The sequence below is a fragment of the Oenanthe melanoleuca genome, chromosome 10 (assembly GCF_029582105.1).
Source record: "Oenanthe melanoleuca isolate GR-GAL-2019-014 chromosome 10, OMel1.0, whole genome shotgun sequence".
In the NCBI taxonomy this organism is placed as follows: domain Eukaryota; kingdom Metazoa; phylum Chordata; class Aves; order Passeriformes; family Muscicapidae; genus Oenanthe; species Oenanthe melanoleuca.
In genome coordinates this window covers 5,030,403-5,046,139 of record NC_079344.1, presented here as the reverse complement: position 1 = coordinate 5,046,139, position 15,737 = coordinate 5,030,403, and the positions used below count along the sequence as shown (strand labels likewise).

The window sequence follows — 15,737 nt, the reverse complement described above, 5'->3', positions numbered from 1 at the left end:
AGTGAATATTAAAAAGACATGTCATTTACTAGCAGTATTTACTAAGTTCTGTATCTTATGATAAGCAGTTTGGCGCCTTTCCAACTTATACAAGATTTATAAGAACTGTAAATCTTGTAAAATATTTATTTATAAATCTTTATCTAAGTGCTGTGCAACACATATTTCATGAGAGGATTATTCCCTCAGCAGCTTAATTCAAGATTGCAAAGCTTATTGCTGGGAAAACAGGCCAAACCTAACTCTGCTGCCTTACAAGCCAAGTGATTTAAGCTCTCTAAGGTGTCACTGTCTTCCAAAAGAGTGGAGAACCATTTTGTACACTCACCCAAACCACTGACAGTATATTCCAGGTCACTGGCATCCAACAGAATTGGTCCATTCTCCTGCTGCCCCTCCTCCTTGTAGTACAGTTTGTAGCCCTGGACAGCTGCAGTGTCCTCAGAGTCCTGCTGCCACTGCACTGCAATGGTTGTGCAGTTCATGGGCTCCAAACGCAGCTCGGGAGACTTTGGTGCTGTGGTAGGGGGAAAAAAATAAAAAATAAATAAAAAATAATAGAAAAAATAGTTATATATCATAGTCTTGTAGTTTAGAAACAGCTATTGTTCATGCAAAAATCTGGATGTCCATCAGTCCAAATTTCACTCCAGACTTTGAATCTAACTCATCTTTGTATTCATGTAATTATTTCTGATTCCCCATAACCTAAATCTAACAACTTAATTTAGAATGCAACAGAGTAGAAACAGCTTTTAATCCTGTATCTTAATAAATAAATAAATTTGTGATAGTGCTTTTTAAGCAAAAATGAAAACATTTCCAAGATAATTACAAAATCACTTCCTGTTTTAAAGTGAGCCGGAGCAAATATTACTAACAATACCATCACACTTCATCAACTGTTAATAATTCACTGTAGTAATCAAAACTCAATTAAGTCCAAAGCAGAAGGACATCTAAGGAATAAAGTTAAAAATTCAAATCTGTATAGTTTTCAGGCTATTTGTGCAGTTTAATGCTCTTCTGCCTGACATTACTAAATAATAATGAAATTCAAAGCTCAATTATAACAAATTAGACTTCATATGTAAAGTCAATTTGAATATTCAAAGGATACATGCATTTTTTTAATACAGACATACATGCACTAACTCAGATCCTTTACTAACACATTACACTGCTAATGTGTAGTGCTCCAATTTGCAGAAATGCATTTTACACTGAAGAAAACGGTGCAGGAAGCACTATCTCGTGCTTGTGAGCTGCTCTAGACTAATTTTTTTCTGTTCTGTACAACTTGAGTTAAGAAGAAAAATTGGAAATCCAGGAGCCCCACAAGCCAGGGCTGCCGAGGGCAGGGTGCCAGCAGCACCTTTGACGCTGGTGGCTTTGGGGGTTCGGTGCGAGGTCCAGAGCGACGCCTCTCCCCAGCCCACGCGGGTGGCAGCCGTGATCCGAACCAGGTAGACGCTGTCGGGCCGCAGCCCCTCCAGCAGGTGCTCCCCTGCAGAGCCCGGCAGCTCCAGCACCTGCACCTTGGTGTCGGTGCTGAGGCGGAAGGACAGGCGGTACAGCACCACCCGGCCCCGCCGGAACCGCGCGGGGATGGGCAGCCACGAGATGAGGATGTCCGTGGGGCTCCTGCTCGTCAGGCTGATCTCAGGAGCTCTCAAGGGAACTGGAAAGGCAAAGGCAAACAGGAAACTCTTGTCTGATACCTCAGCCCGCAATGAGATGCCGGTAATGTAAGACTAAATAATCCAACAAGTTCTTAGATTCTTGTTTGAGGCCAGTTTGACACTTCTCACCTGCTGCACGCAGCACAGCTTAAGCAAACTTTTTTCTGTAAGCCCCAGCAGTAATCAGAGGCAATCAGCATCTGACTGGTGCCTGCCAAGGTCAGATGCAGCAGCTCCAGCAGAGAGCCCAGACAACAACCTGCACAGTTGAACACTTGCTGTATATTCTCTTCCACTTACCAAGTAATGAGGGTTCTGACAGAGAGACAGGCAGACAACTAGAAATGGCAAAGTTCCACGCTGCCAAAGCTTAACCCTGTCAGAATTTATTAATCAGACCTAATGATCTACACTAAACAGTTTGTTGTTGCCACGATGTTCAGATTAATTAAATCATTGCACAGAAATAAGTCAGCATGGTCTTTTACAAAATTCTGATTCAACTAAAAAAGGCACACAGACACAAAAATCCTCAAAACAAAACAATCGGTTAAATTTCTTTTCCGTACAGCAAATTTGTATTTCAAATTCTCCTACAAAATTTGCAAAAGATGTAGTAGGTGTGTGGTTGGAGCCACATTGCAGATACCCAAGAGAGTATCATAGAGACTAAATCCAAGGCTACTGTCAAATTCTCATCATGAAAGGAGTTCTTAAAAATCTAGAATAGTTATTGACATGATTTAATGAAATGCCTTTCAACACAGAAGCAGACTCTGTGTAATACACACTGTTGCTCTGTCAGAATGTTATTTTATTCTCATTCCTTTCATGAGCTGCTGTCTTGTACTGTGCTATCCAGAAGTCTCACTGGTATCAACAGAAATTTAAGACCCTCAAGAACTGTTACCACTGGATTGCACAGTTTGGCTCCGTGCAGATGAAAACCTTCACAAAATAATTTCTTACCATCTTCAAGGGTGTGCTGAGTGACATGATCTGACATCTGACTGGCACCCAAAGGCATGTAAGCTACAATATAGAAGGTGTAGTTGCTGGCTGGCTCCAAGTCATCAATAATGTAATGGGTTGTATCATTTCCAATGACCACTTGGTACTCTTCATTATTTAAACCTGGTAAATAACAAGGGTTAGACAAACAAAAATTCCTGAAAATCCTTGAACATCACAGTATCTTGGCTTTAAGATCCTAAAAAGTTAATTTCATGTTCTTCCCCAGCCTACCTCTATTGTTTCAACCCTATTAAGCAGAAGCTCTTTTATGCACAGGAGTAACTGTGTCTTGCTGTAGTATAGGTTGTGGTGGTTCAGGATTTTCCTCAATAAGGAATGCTGAATGCAACTCTAAACCCTATTTAGCAATAGTCACAACAAACTGTGCCCAATGTACAGTAACACAACAGGCAAGCTCTAATAGCCTTATCACCCATACCCAGCTTTTAAATCTATTTGTTTAGAGTCAGGGTTTTTTTTTTTCCAAAACCTATTTACAGAGCCTTTCTATAGCAGACTGTGAAGAATGTGAGGGCTCCACTCCATCAAAAACAAAACAAACAAAAAGAATTTATTCAGCAAAAGGATCTCATTTTAGCCCTGCAACTTCTCTTACATTTGATTGACAAGTTTTTTATTTTGATTTGGAGACAGGCCAATAAGAACAAACCACAATAATCTTCAAAAATGTTTGGCTCCTTAGCAAGTTGTTAAAAAAAAAAAAAAAAAAGGAGAGGGGAAAAAAACTGTCAGCAATTCACACTAAAAAATGCATAGCAATGCATGCAGCAGTCCTTGTCATTGTTGGGCTTTATTCCTATAGAGGAAGGCTATAAAGTGGACCAAGTGTGGTGAAAGCTGCAGTGTTAATGAACAATTCACACCAAGTGCATGTCAACTTAATCAAAACCCTGTAAGAGCCAGCTCCTCCTCTTCACAACTGAATTTATAAACAAAACCAAAGGCAAATTCCACCATTAAGTTTTCCCACATTTATGAATTAACTTGATAGCATTTTAATTAGACAAGATTACGAGCATCTCACAACAGACTAGTTAATGGCTTGTTAATTAGGAATTGCAAGGCACGATTTCTGACCTGCTAAACAAGATCCTTGAGCTCAAATTAAAAGGACTTGTTCTCTCATTGAATGGATTGCTAGGCCTCATGCAGAGGCCCTAATGAAACAGCCATAATAGAGAACAAGGCTTGCCTTCCACCACAATCAGTGTTCCCTTTGTGCCTTCTCTAAATCACCAACAAGGAATTAACACACTCCAACATGCACACTCATCAGACCCTCATTCTTCTTGCTACTATGACCCCAATTTGAATGTAAAATATTCTGCTAAAAGAAACAAAACACAAACATACAAAACTCACACCTGTTAGTTTTTTCAACTGGCTTGATTAAAACACTAACTTTTTTTTATATAGGGAAGAGAACCTGAACTTGTTTTTACAGTGAAACATGGGAATAAATGAGTTGTGAAATGTAACAATAAGTGATTATATCTTCTGTATTCAAAGCACCCACCACATTGTGATGTCTACAAAAAAAACTCTTTGAAATTGCACACATTATCCAGTTTTGCTTTCTATTTAAAGTTTATGGGACCAAAAACATCAGTACAACTTAGACTTGGCAAGCACTGTTTTCCTTTGGCAATACAATGTTCTTTACTCACACTTGCAAAGGAGGTTCTAACTAAAACAAGAGAGCAATATGTCCATAACTTTTTTGTTTATACATTTATGTTCATAAGAAGTTTCAAGCAGAGATAAAAGCTAGTCAAGTCAGATGTATCTGAGATAATTTTTAACCTTCATTAGGGACAGAAACAGGGTGTGAGGGTGGAATGAGGAAAGACAAGCTGAAAGGAATAATGAAAGCAATAATTCATACATAATATTTACATTAATACATAATTATCTAGAATTCTTAGAGTAAATAAGATGTTGACAGTATCAACAGAGTATGTTAGAGCCTCTATGACCTGGTATGGTGTGAATCTCATCAAAAGATTTTCCTTAATATTTAGTTTTAATTTCTTTAAATGTAGTTGTTTCTAAATTTACATTAGAGAGATGCTCGATGTGATGATTTTTCACAAAGGCATTTCTAGACTTTCAGTAATGCCTCTGATATGAGAGAAAGATCCTCAGAAAAGTTTACAGGCTGTCACTCTATCACTTAGAAAGCTATTACTTTTACAGAAGTGCAGTCCACTAGCACTTGAAGCTCAACATTTTTCTAGAAAATAAGACAAAAGTGAGGTTTAAGTTCTGATGCAAATTTCTGATACTATGCAATCATGTTACAAAATGACAAATGCATGCAAATCACCTACATTTTGTGTCCCACCACTGTAATTACTCCTTTTTACAGAGCCCTCTCCACTCTCCTTGTGTGGATTTTTTCACTAATGTGAAAGGATGCACAACAACATTTCAATGAATAAAATAAATACCACAAGACAGTCAGGAAAGATGAAAAAAATGGGTATTTGAGAAGCTATGTTCAAATAAATCAGAGGTTTCTGCTGGGCTGCTTGCTTTTGTTTGAAGTTTGTTTTGTTTTTTAAACCAAGACAAGCTATAATCTCATTTCACAAAATATAACCTTTGGATAAGCAAGCAAATAAGGCAAGGACTGCAAAATGATTTTGCAAAAAACATATCCCAGAAGATACCTCTTTGACTACTTTGCAACTTTATTTCCTGCACAAACTTCCCTAAGGAGAGTTTCCCAGTTTTCTTTGAATTATCTGGTCCCTGCTCTCTACAATTATCCAGATAACTTATCCAGTGTGACTTTATTCACATTAGCTGTAAGAGGGGATCGTGAGCACAATACCTCAGTGACTGAAAGAGTAGGGGGTAATTTCCCACACCTCTTGTTCTCATTATCTTTTAAAACTCTTTCCTTCCTTCCTTCCTTCAGACAAAATTCTCCTGTGTCCTGAAATATCCCACTTGCAAAAGCAAATGTGGCTATTCCTGCATCAGTATTAGAGTAATTAAGCTGTCCTTCCTGTCCTCTGCTTAGCAGATGGCAGGCTGGTATTCCACACAGAGCTGAGCATCTGCAGTCCTGTCCTTCAATAGAGCACTCACTGAATAGAAATGGAAACAGAACTCACTCTGAGAAAGCAGGGCTGCATTGCAGCTTACTTGAAGCCATGCACCTAACAATTTTTCAAGTCATTAAGCCATTGCCCCCTGCTTTTGAGAAATGGCTGTTTCCTACCACCTTAAATTACTTTAACTCAAAGCAATTACATAATACTAAGGGATGTTAAAATGTCTAGTTACTCATTTTTATTCCAACTATCTGCTCCATTTTATACAGGAACTTATACATCACTTCAGAGACAGGGATAAGCCACTCATGGCCATTCAGTATTTTAATAGATTTTTCTCAAAACAGGAGACCAAAGGATGAAAGAAGAGTAGGTTTTACCGTTTGGCCAATACTCCTTTTAAGAGAAGGTAGTGAAGACAAAGTATCAACTACTCTACTCCAAAATACATGAAAGCCAGTAAAGCCACAAGAATTTGGGGATCTAGTCAAAAGAGCAGTCTGTAGTGAGAAGCTGAACTCTGTGACTCTGCTGTATGCTCTGCTCTTCCCTGCCATGCACACATGGAGAAGAGAATAGGCAGAAATTCCTGCTGAGGACAGAGGGAAATCCAGAGAGCACTATGGAGGTCCCAGGTTCTAAAATCCTTTCCTAACTTCAGAATCTGCTCACTGGAGCCTTCAGACACAGGTAAGTTGGAAGAACACTCAGTCCCACAAATGAGATGAAGTGAGAAAAGCATTTTCCCCCAAGCTGACTGCAGTATGCATTTATATGCTGGAATGCTCTGATGCAGCCCTGAATATGGACCATTCAAACCTGACAAGTCTTTGCAAGGATATTCACGTTATTGTCACGTTCAAATCATTAGATGGCATTCAAATCAAACTGCTTACCTTCTGCTTTCATGTAGTGCACAGAGTAGGCAATCACTTTGTCTGAATTGTAGAGTGGCCTCTCCCAGGCCAGCAGGATTGCTGAGCTGGACATGGTCTCAGCGTGGACATTGTAGGGGGCACTGGGTCTGTCCTCTGACATGACCACAGTGAGCCTGGCCCTGGAGAGAATGGAGCCCTGGCTGTTCTCAGCCATGCACTGATAAATGGCATCGTCCTCAGGAATGATCTGGTTGATCACCAATTTACTGGACCCAAAAGGAAGGAAAAGATGGAAAAAGAAGCTCACATCTTGGATAAATTTAGCTCCACATAATAAAACAACAGTTATGTTTGCCTCTGCTTCCTAAGTTTAGTATGACTGACTTACATGCCACAAATTCTTCCATTACAAATGGATGCCCAGCAGTGAAATTTAGCACCTTGAAGTGCTCTGCAAAACCTGCCATGTTTCTGTTTGTGCCTGCAAAGCCAGGCACAGTGAAAACAAACCTGCTCCTCTATTCCCTCCCTGCCAAAAGCAGACCCTTGAGCTTGTAATTCCTTAACCAATTCTTTAATATAAAGTGCCCACTCAACAGAAGTAGTAGCAAGATTCTGCTGCTCTGTAAATCTATAGTAACTCTGTGGTGAAACTCTTCAGTTCAGCCCTGCCCACCTTCCCTGACAAGTAAGGCACTTAGCAATAAGATTTACTAATTTTAGGTACTGATTAATGTGCATCCATCACTAGGTTTAATGTCCTATTTCAGGTGGACTTGAGTTCTATCTTGAATGTCTATAGGTAGCTTCTGTAACATCTTTTAGCAGCACATCACTAGCACAGCTCTCCTACAGCAATTGCAATCTTACCTGTTGTACATTTTTATTCTACCATTGGAGTGTATTCTCCTTCCATTTTTTAACCATGAAATTTTGGGGGCAGGATTTCCTTCTGCTTGGCAAGCAAAACGAGCAGTACCAGCTCTAGGCCTTGTTAAGCTTTCTGGCCATTCCACAAAGGAAGGTGGAGCTACAGAGAAGTTACAAGAAGAAATAATAGTTTGAAAATCAAGCCCTGACAAACACAAGGACAGTCATAAAAATAACAAGTTTTCCAAATAAAAACCTCTGTCCTCAAGCAACTCAAACACATGTGTACACAAGCAGAAAATACATTTCTTGTAAATAAAGCAAATTTTTTAAAGATACTCTATCTGCACAGACAGTGTTTTTGTTCATGCATTTATGAATACAAACTCCAGACTATGGCATACCATTCTCTCATAAACACATGTTACATATTTCTACTTGGTTACAGGGTCCTTTTCTGTGTTGAAAGCCTGTCTTCCCAGAGCAAGCACTGCACCTGGGTATCTCCAAGTGCTAACTCACACCCCAGATCCTGAGTATCTGACACTTCTCATCTAAGTCAACAGGCAGAAGAAGGCAGCCACAGTTCCGTGATCTGCTCAATCTCTGCAGCCTCCCCACAGCCCCTGGCACACGATGCTGGAGCTGGAACATCAGCCAGCACACAGGACAGCCCCAGGCGTTGCAAGCCCCTGGCAGGGCAGGGAAGGGCTCACCCAGCACGGTGAGAGCTGCCGTGGCCACGGTGAAGTTGCGCGTGCCGGGAACGGTGGCGCGGCAGACGTAGACCCCGGCGTGCTGCGCCCGCACGTCAGAGATCATCAGGTTCCCATTCCCAAGCACTCGGGTGTTGAACACATCAATGGACTTGTGGTCTGTTTGGGACAGCAGCAGAAGTGGGTTACAAGGCTGTTCACCTCAATAACGTACCTAAATTGGGTTGTCTTATGTAGTAATGGCTTAGATTAGTGCATAAAAGTTGAAAAATGGGAAGAAAATCACAGCTGAACTTTCAGAGGTTTCCATTTACTTTGCTCTTCACTAAGTACCTGACCATTCATATGGTTGGGTCTCACCACTTCTTAAGTGGTTTATATCAGGAATTCACCACCTCAGCTAGAAGTTAACCTCCCATCTGCCTAGCACTATGATTCAGTACCTCACTACCAACATTCACACCATCTTCACAGAGATCAACTATCTCCTGAATTACACTGCAGATAAATCTCTTATATTTGATTACCATGTATTTTCTCCTATTTTCACAGCAAATGCTCTATGACTAATATGTGAACTTTTCTCCTATTTGTTTGTCTATAAGAGCCACTGAATCAACCAGGAAAGATACGTTTATTTCTTACACTTTTAGAAATAGAAGTGGAGGAAAAATTTTCATAGTTTGCTTCTGCATGTACAGTCCTGACTTCCACAGTTAGGTACATGTTGCAATGAAAACAGAAAGTAGTTTACATGAAAGAAATGTTATTATTCTCATTGCAGTCCTCCTTCTCCCCTTCCAGGCTGTCTGTGTGTTCCTGGGTTTGTCTTTATCTATTCATAGTCCAAAAGGCCCATTAGCACGGTGCAAATCACATTCTCATAGGGCTTCTAAGAAGAGTGGAAGGAACTCTAACAGGTCATTTTCATGGATGCACCATCCCAACCTGCCCCACCCCGACTGTATCCAGTCAGGGATCCCTGGAGGTCACCAGCTGCCTGTCCCTGTGCCCACCCCGTGCCCGGGGCAGTGCTGGATTGACAGCAGAAGGAGGGAGTCCAAAGCTTCAGAAAACCTCGGGGCTTCCTCACAGCAGCACTGAAGCACAGAACAGAAAGTGTTTCACTCATCCTACCTTAACCTACTAATCGTTACCTGCTACACAAAGCCTCAGAACAGAAACCTAATTGCTCAAATCCTTTCTTTCCAGTTTTACTTCCTCTCCACAGGCTGAAGGTCGCATGCTGTAATTTTAAGACCTACCTAACCGGCTCCATGAGATGATTGGCTTTGGATTCCCTGTGGCTACACACTCCAGTATGACAGTTTGATGAAGAGATGCTGTAATGTTTTGAGGACCAGCTATTATAGATGGCTTGTGAAAAGGCTTCAAGTCTGAGGCTTTGCAGAGATTTAAAAAAAAAAAAAAAAGAAAAGAAAAATATAAAAAGCAAATACAGTTGAACAAAAACTCAATTAAATATGAAATAAAAATATTTTTGGGGGGAATGCTAAAATTTACATTTACACCAAAGCCTTACTTCAGTAATTGGGGAAACCTACATTGAACAAGATTTTAGCACAAGATAAAAGCAAGCAAGCAAAATTATTTGGACAAGCGGTTCACCTACAGCTTTTCAAGGCTTTTAAGTTTTTTTGCTCTACTGTGAGAAAGAATACAGTGCCACTGGAAAAAAAATAAGTCACATGGTAAATACCTGGAATAACACTCAGCACTGCCTCGGTGCTTTTACGTCTGTTGGCTGCAGTTGTGGCAACACATCTGTAACTCCCAGCATCCTTCTGCTCAACACCATAGATCTGCAGCACTCCTGTAGGCAGAGCAGTTATCCTGCACAGAAACCAAAAGTAAGAAATGCAGATAAACATTCAGCCAGGGAACACCTTGGTGGAATTTACTCCTTGATTTACAAACAGCCATTGCTGCACTGACCTGGGAGCAGCAGCTGGAGACTCAAAAACATTCCCAATACATGACTCACCTTCCTGCCTTTCTGAACTACAGGCAAAATTCCCCCCAGCACCACGATGAGAGCAGAGGAATTTACTTTCATCCCAGCCTTCCTTAGCCTGCTACTACATTCATACTCTTCAGGTTGGCTGATTTTTTACAGCAGTTTCTGATATTTGGGCATAACTGGTGTACAGTTCCCAGAAACCCACCTATGGTTACAATTTTTAGTTTCTCTTTTTTCCTTCCTTTGCATGTGGGATATCTTACACACTTCCAAATGGAATTACAGGCCAAAAACACAGGAGTTAGTTCAATGAAAACAAACTGGACATGGAAAAGAATCTAGCAGAGACTGTCAACCTAATCAGTTCATCTTCTTCATTAGAAGACCCCTTGCATAGAATTTCCCTGGTGTCAAGTGCTTTAACTCAGTTTTCTGTATATATAATTCTTTATTGTCTCTCTAAAGGAAAACAAGTTCAGCATCAATTTTTCAGTGAAAGCAATCCCACTAGTTCAAACCACTCCCAGAGCCAAAATTCACCCATTCCATTCCCCACTGCAATGCAATGCCTGTCCCTGAGGATGCCTTGTATACAATATCCATCAATAAGAATTCAAAGATCAGTGATTTCTGTGCAGACAATAGTGGGTGACTCTAGTCTGCACTCATAACACCTATTTAAAATTCATTAGCAACATACTAGGTATTTCAATTGACATGGAACTTTTTTAATGTAATTGCATTCTTGTAGCAGGATCAAAATGATAGAAAAAATAAAATACCTTCTATAATTTGTAACCTTACATACCTGTCCATGACCAGGGGTAAAGTTGTTCTGTTCACTTCCCATGTCACAGTGGCAGGAGGGTTTGCTGTTATTTTACAGGCAAATCGAGCTACTCCACCTTCTTGGACTTCAGCTGAAAGTGGCTGGACTTCAAATGCAGAAATAGCTAAAAACAAGAGATCAATTTTAGGGGATTAAAGTGAGAAAAAATTCCTGGTTAAATCAAACTCAAGTTCATAGATCAACATGTAAAAATACCCAAAAATACTTCATACAGTCCTTTTATTTCTGTATACAAAGAAAGATGGATCTAAGTGCCTTGTAAACTTAGCTTAATAGCATGTTTTCACTGGTTGAAGGTTTACTTAGAATAACTTTGTTTTAACCTAATTCAGTAAAAAAATGTTTCAATGAAAATAAAGATGACACGCTCAAATAGAATTAAGCATACAAATTGACTGGCATGCAGCTGGAAACCATATCAATTATCAGAGTAACAAAGTTCAAGTCAATTCAGCTAGTTTGGGACAGCCTTAAAAACTCTGACTGCAATAAGAAATTTCCAAATCAACTCTTCGTTCCTGACTCACTTTAATAAAAAGCATTTGCAGAGTTGCACAAGTTCATGTGTGGTTAAAAAAAAATGAAATCAAAATCCAAAGAAGATCTCAAAATAAGTTTAAGCAGGTGAGAATACTTTTATCCCACCAGTCTGAGCAGTCACCAAGCTGACATCTGATGCACAGAGCATCAATGTCATTTTGAGCATCTACAGCTTAAGGAGTTCACAATATTGAGCCCACTGAAGCAGCAGATCAATAGAAACTCCGCAGCTAATAGCTAAGAAATTGATCAATTGAGCAATTTCCTTTCTCACCAACAGAATTAGGTTCCACTTTTTGCTTTTTCTTTCACTTTTTAGCAATACCAGGCTCAAGAACACATACAAATGCCCACTACATGCATAAAGGTGCTACAACAGTACTCTCACATTTAAAGCCTGTTGGGGAGACATAAAAACAGTTCTTGCCTTAAACAGATTTTCTTTTGATTGCAAAGGAATCATCAGAAGTAAAAAAGAGAGTTTTTTATCTATTTACAGAAGCTCAGCTTCACTAAACAGACTCAGTACAAGGCAAATAACCTGCACACAGAGCAGGTTGTTCCCATATCTCTAAACTTTCTGCATTTGCTTTTACTGGATTTCATGCCATTCATCTCTCCTGTAGTCTTCCACCACAAAACAGAGAGGTGGGGAAAAGAATAAGAAGCAAGAATAAAAGGAATCCAAGCTTGTCTTATTTCCTTGCCTTCTTCTTTGTTCTGATTTTTCCCCACACAAACATTTGTTCACCTGGAGTCAGAATAATATTTCCACAGTGCCATTCTTAAGAGATTCTCTTTCTTAACAGAAAATACAATGCTTTGCATTCTTCATTTATTTGCTGAAAGTATCATGCAGCAAACCAGACAAGTTTGCTCACATTTCAAAATAGAATCTCTAGGAATGTAATTAAGGCATAAATGATATGAACAATCCAAACCAATGCAATGTGAATTTCAGAGCCATCCTGTAGCACAGCTCCACCACAGCCAGCATGAGAGAGGATCATTGCAAAAGGCAGGAAGGTAATCATACAGGCTTACTGAAGCCCTTTCACAGAGTTAAAAGTTTCATCTCCATTGGAACTACAAAATTGCATCCAGAATTTTCTTATATTGGTACAGTTACCTAAAGAGACACAGTGAGGCAAATGAAACACAGTTTGGGTTCTCATTTATGTATATAAAAAGAATTATTTACTTCCCTGCACTCAGTACATTACAGCTGTAGATTAAAGACAGAAGTGAGACTCAAGAACTGCAAAGCAAACTGAGGGCAATTAGAACTTCACAGACCACAAAATGCCATCACAATAGCGGCAAGAATTGGTTCAGCTACCCTGTAGAGAAAGTCCAGTGCAAGTTGTCAATTGAAGCTGATATGCAAAGAATATTGTTCCACCTGAACAGGAACAATGTATTTCCCCTGAAAATCCATCTTTAAAGAATTTAAAGACAGCAAAAGTCACAACTAGGAAGAACGGTACAAAACCTTAAAAAAAAACTTATTAATGCTACTAAATGTAGTTTTTAGAAACAAAAAAATCCCTGCTTACCTCTTATCTAAGTTTTCTATATTGTTTATCAGTTTAGCTCAATACTTGCTCCCTCTTCCTTAAGCACATCTCTGGTTTCTTCTTAATTCTGACTTTATTTGTTCCAGTAAAATCTGTTTTTACAAGTCAACTGCTGTCTCATGAAATCTGACCTCTTTGTAACAGGCTTACTTTCCTGGCAGCACTGCTTCCAGCTCAGAACCCCAAGAACAAGTCATTAAAGCAGTGCTGTTAAGAGGCCAGAGCTCTATAAAATGGATAAGAAACAAAGTCTCAAGAGACATACCCTGCTCCCAAAAACAACCCTGCAATGCAATAAATGTAAGTGCCTTTTTATTTGAGTTTCCCTCCCCTCTTCTCCAGTCTATTTAATCATTTTGTTCCCAGATTTATAGCCAAAATAAAATAATTAATGCTACTCTGAGAAGCTGATGCTCCCACCCTTTTTAACTTGCAAGATACCAAATACTGCTTACAGAAGCAGAAGAAAATAACTAGAAACTAGTTACTTGTACAAATTCCTGAAATTTATGTGATAGGTGTCTGTGTTTGTATGGTTACTTCTGAGAATGAAGAACTGTGCAATTTATGCCATCAATGTTATCTATGCAGAGAGAAATCAGACTTCAGTTCTGGTATGAGTTCCTTCATTTACCATTGAGGCAAATATCCACAGGTTCAAAACCCAAATGATTGACTTCATTAACATGTCAGAGAAAGATCAGAGAACTGCTGCTGATGTACATGGATTGAATACTATCCTGCACCATGTAAAAACTTTCTGTGTACCTAAGCGTGTTTACAGATTTAACTATTAAGGGACAGTGACCTGTTCCCTTACACACTGCATTCTCTTAGACACTACATGTCATTATGAACTCATTTTCTGAATTAGCTTTCTTAAACTGCAAAAGAAATTCCAATAACCTACATGCTGATTACTGTTCCACCACAGCTGACTCTAGCCTAAGACCAGACTACAACTGTGAAATAAAAAACCTGTAAGAATGACAGATAAACCCAGAACTGAAACAGGAGCACAACCAACCAGAATGCACCAAATATTGAGAAACTCTGCAGCACATGATGGTGGTGCTTAAGTGTTTCTCAAGAGATAATGGCCACTCAGAGAGATGAACTGCTCAGGTGGAAGGAACAAAAGTGCATAATGCCATTTGTACAAGGCATCTGTTAAAGCTGTTGAGAATTTCACAACAGTCCTAACCCTTCAAGTGAAACCAAGAATCTTTCCATTTTTTTAAACTCTCTGGTGAAGAGATTGCATTTGAGAAAAAAAAAACAAAAACTCGTTTGTTAAAGAGAAGCTATGGCTTTACCCAAAGAAATAGATTTCAGGGAAGCACATGACAACTCTTGTCTTCTTGATCTAGTTTTTGTGATGCACTTTCTCTGAAATAGCATTGAAAAATCCAACAAATATACATGTGCGTTACATTTTAACACCAAAGCAAATTTGGACATATTTTCTTGGAGTTTTTGCAGTTTCTTAGTTATTGTAAGAATGAGGCTTAAAAGAGATTATGAAAGGAGCTCTGCCATGGTTTTGGCTATATAGACACACATTTCCAATGATTTGCTGCTCAAATGGCACACTTTACTTTTTAAGACCAGAGAAAGCAAGAAGAGGTTTTAGCTCCAGCACAAGGAGCTCAGGTGAGGCTGCTGAATGGAAATGTATTGCCATGGAGCAGGAAAATAAGGGAGGAAACTGCATGTGCAGACCTTACCCCACTCACAGGCTGCACATCTCCCTCCTCTAATTATTTAAGGCAAACAACTGAGCTGAGATGGAACCAAGTTCCATCTGTAAGAGGAAGTGATATCATCCAGAACACATTTGGCCCTTCAGGCACAAAGGAAAAGTGTCAGTTCATTCTGACTGTTATAAAAGACTATAATCCAAACAACATATTGGTAATGGCATTCTTATAAATTACCACAGATTTAACTCTTCTGATAAATTGCAAAGTGTGGCTTTTTCACTCAAGTCAGCTGTTACTTTTAACTTCTGCCAGAATGGTTGGAAAAACAAGCTTAACTAAAATACACTTTTTCTATAACCTTGCATTTTAAAGAAGTAATTTGAAATTGCATGTTATTGTGCTACTATTGGCTAAAACTTTAGTTTAATATACTTAGTTTTAATTAATTACCAAACTATGCTGAAAGCCTGATACTTAAACTTAATTGGAACAAAATTAGTTGCTTTTTCCCCCCCAAAAATCAGATACATTAAATAAATAAATAATCAGATAAATCATACAGGCTGCTGGCATCAGTGCCCACTTGTGAAGAATTCAATGAAAATTCTGTAGAATGCTGTATCAGGTGCTTAACTTATTACCTGAGAATTTTCAAACTGTATTTTTCTTTCTCTGTGTTAATAATCCCTGGCAGTAAAGGCTCACACATTGCTACGTTAATGAGTTGTGCTAGCCTAACAAAAAGCAACTGATAGCAATAAAACAACTGAACAACTGTTCTCTCCTTCTCCCAAAAATCTTAAACCATGGAGGGGACTGTAGTGTTCATAAACCTTTTCTCAG

The 15,737-nt window shown here is 39.2% G+C and overlaps 2 protein-coding genes across 2 annotated transcripts in view; both read right to left on the bottom strand.

Annotated features, from left to right (window-relative positions):
- RAB27A (RAB27A, member RAS oncogene family) overlaps window positions 1–15,737 on the bottom strand; it is a 276,869-nt gene that overhangs the window by 135,179 nt on the left and 125,953 nt on the right. The window lies entirely within an intron of this gene.
- Window positions 1–15,737, bottom strand: part of PRTG (protogenin) — a gene marked incomplete at its 5' end in the record, with an annotated part of 72,319 nt that overhangs the window by 33,629 nt on the left and 22,953 nt on the right. The window contains 9 exons of the mRNA XM_056500043.1: window positions 329–517; window positions 1,376–1,681; window positions 2,652–2,816; window positions 6,676–6,923; window positions 7,528–7,687; window positions 8,244–8,402; window positions 9,509–9,646; window positions 9,964–10,097; window positions 11,033–11,177. Coding sequence (XP_056356018.1) covers window positions 329–517; window positions 1,376–1,681; window positions 2,652–2,816; window positions 6,676–6,923; window positions 7,528–7,687; window positions 8,244–8,402; window positions 9,509–9,646; window positions 9,964–10,097; window positions 11,033–11,177 — 1,644 coding nt within the window. The remainder of the gene's footprint in view (window positions 1–328; window positions 518–1,375; window positions 1,682–2,651; window positions 2,817–6,675; window positions 6,924–7,527; window positions 7,688–8,243; window positions 8,403–9,508; window positions 9,647–9,963; window positions 10,098–11,032; window positions 11,178–15,737) is intronic.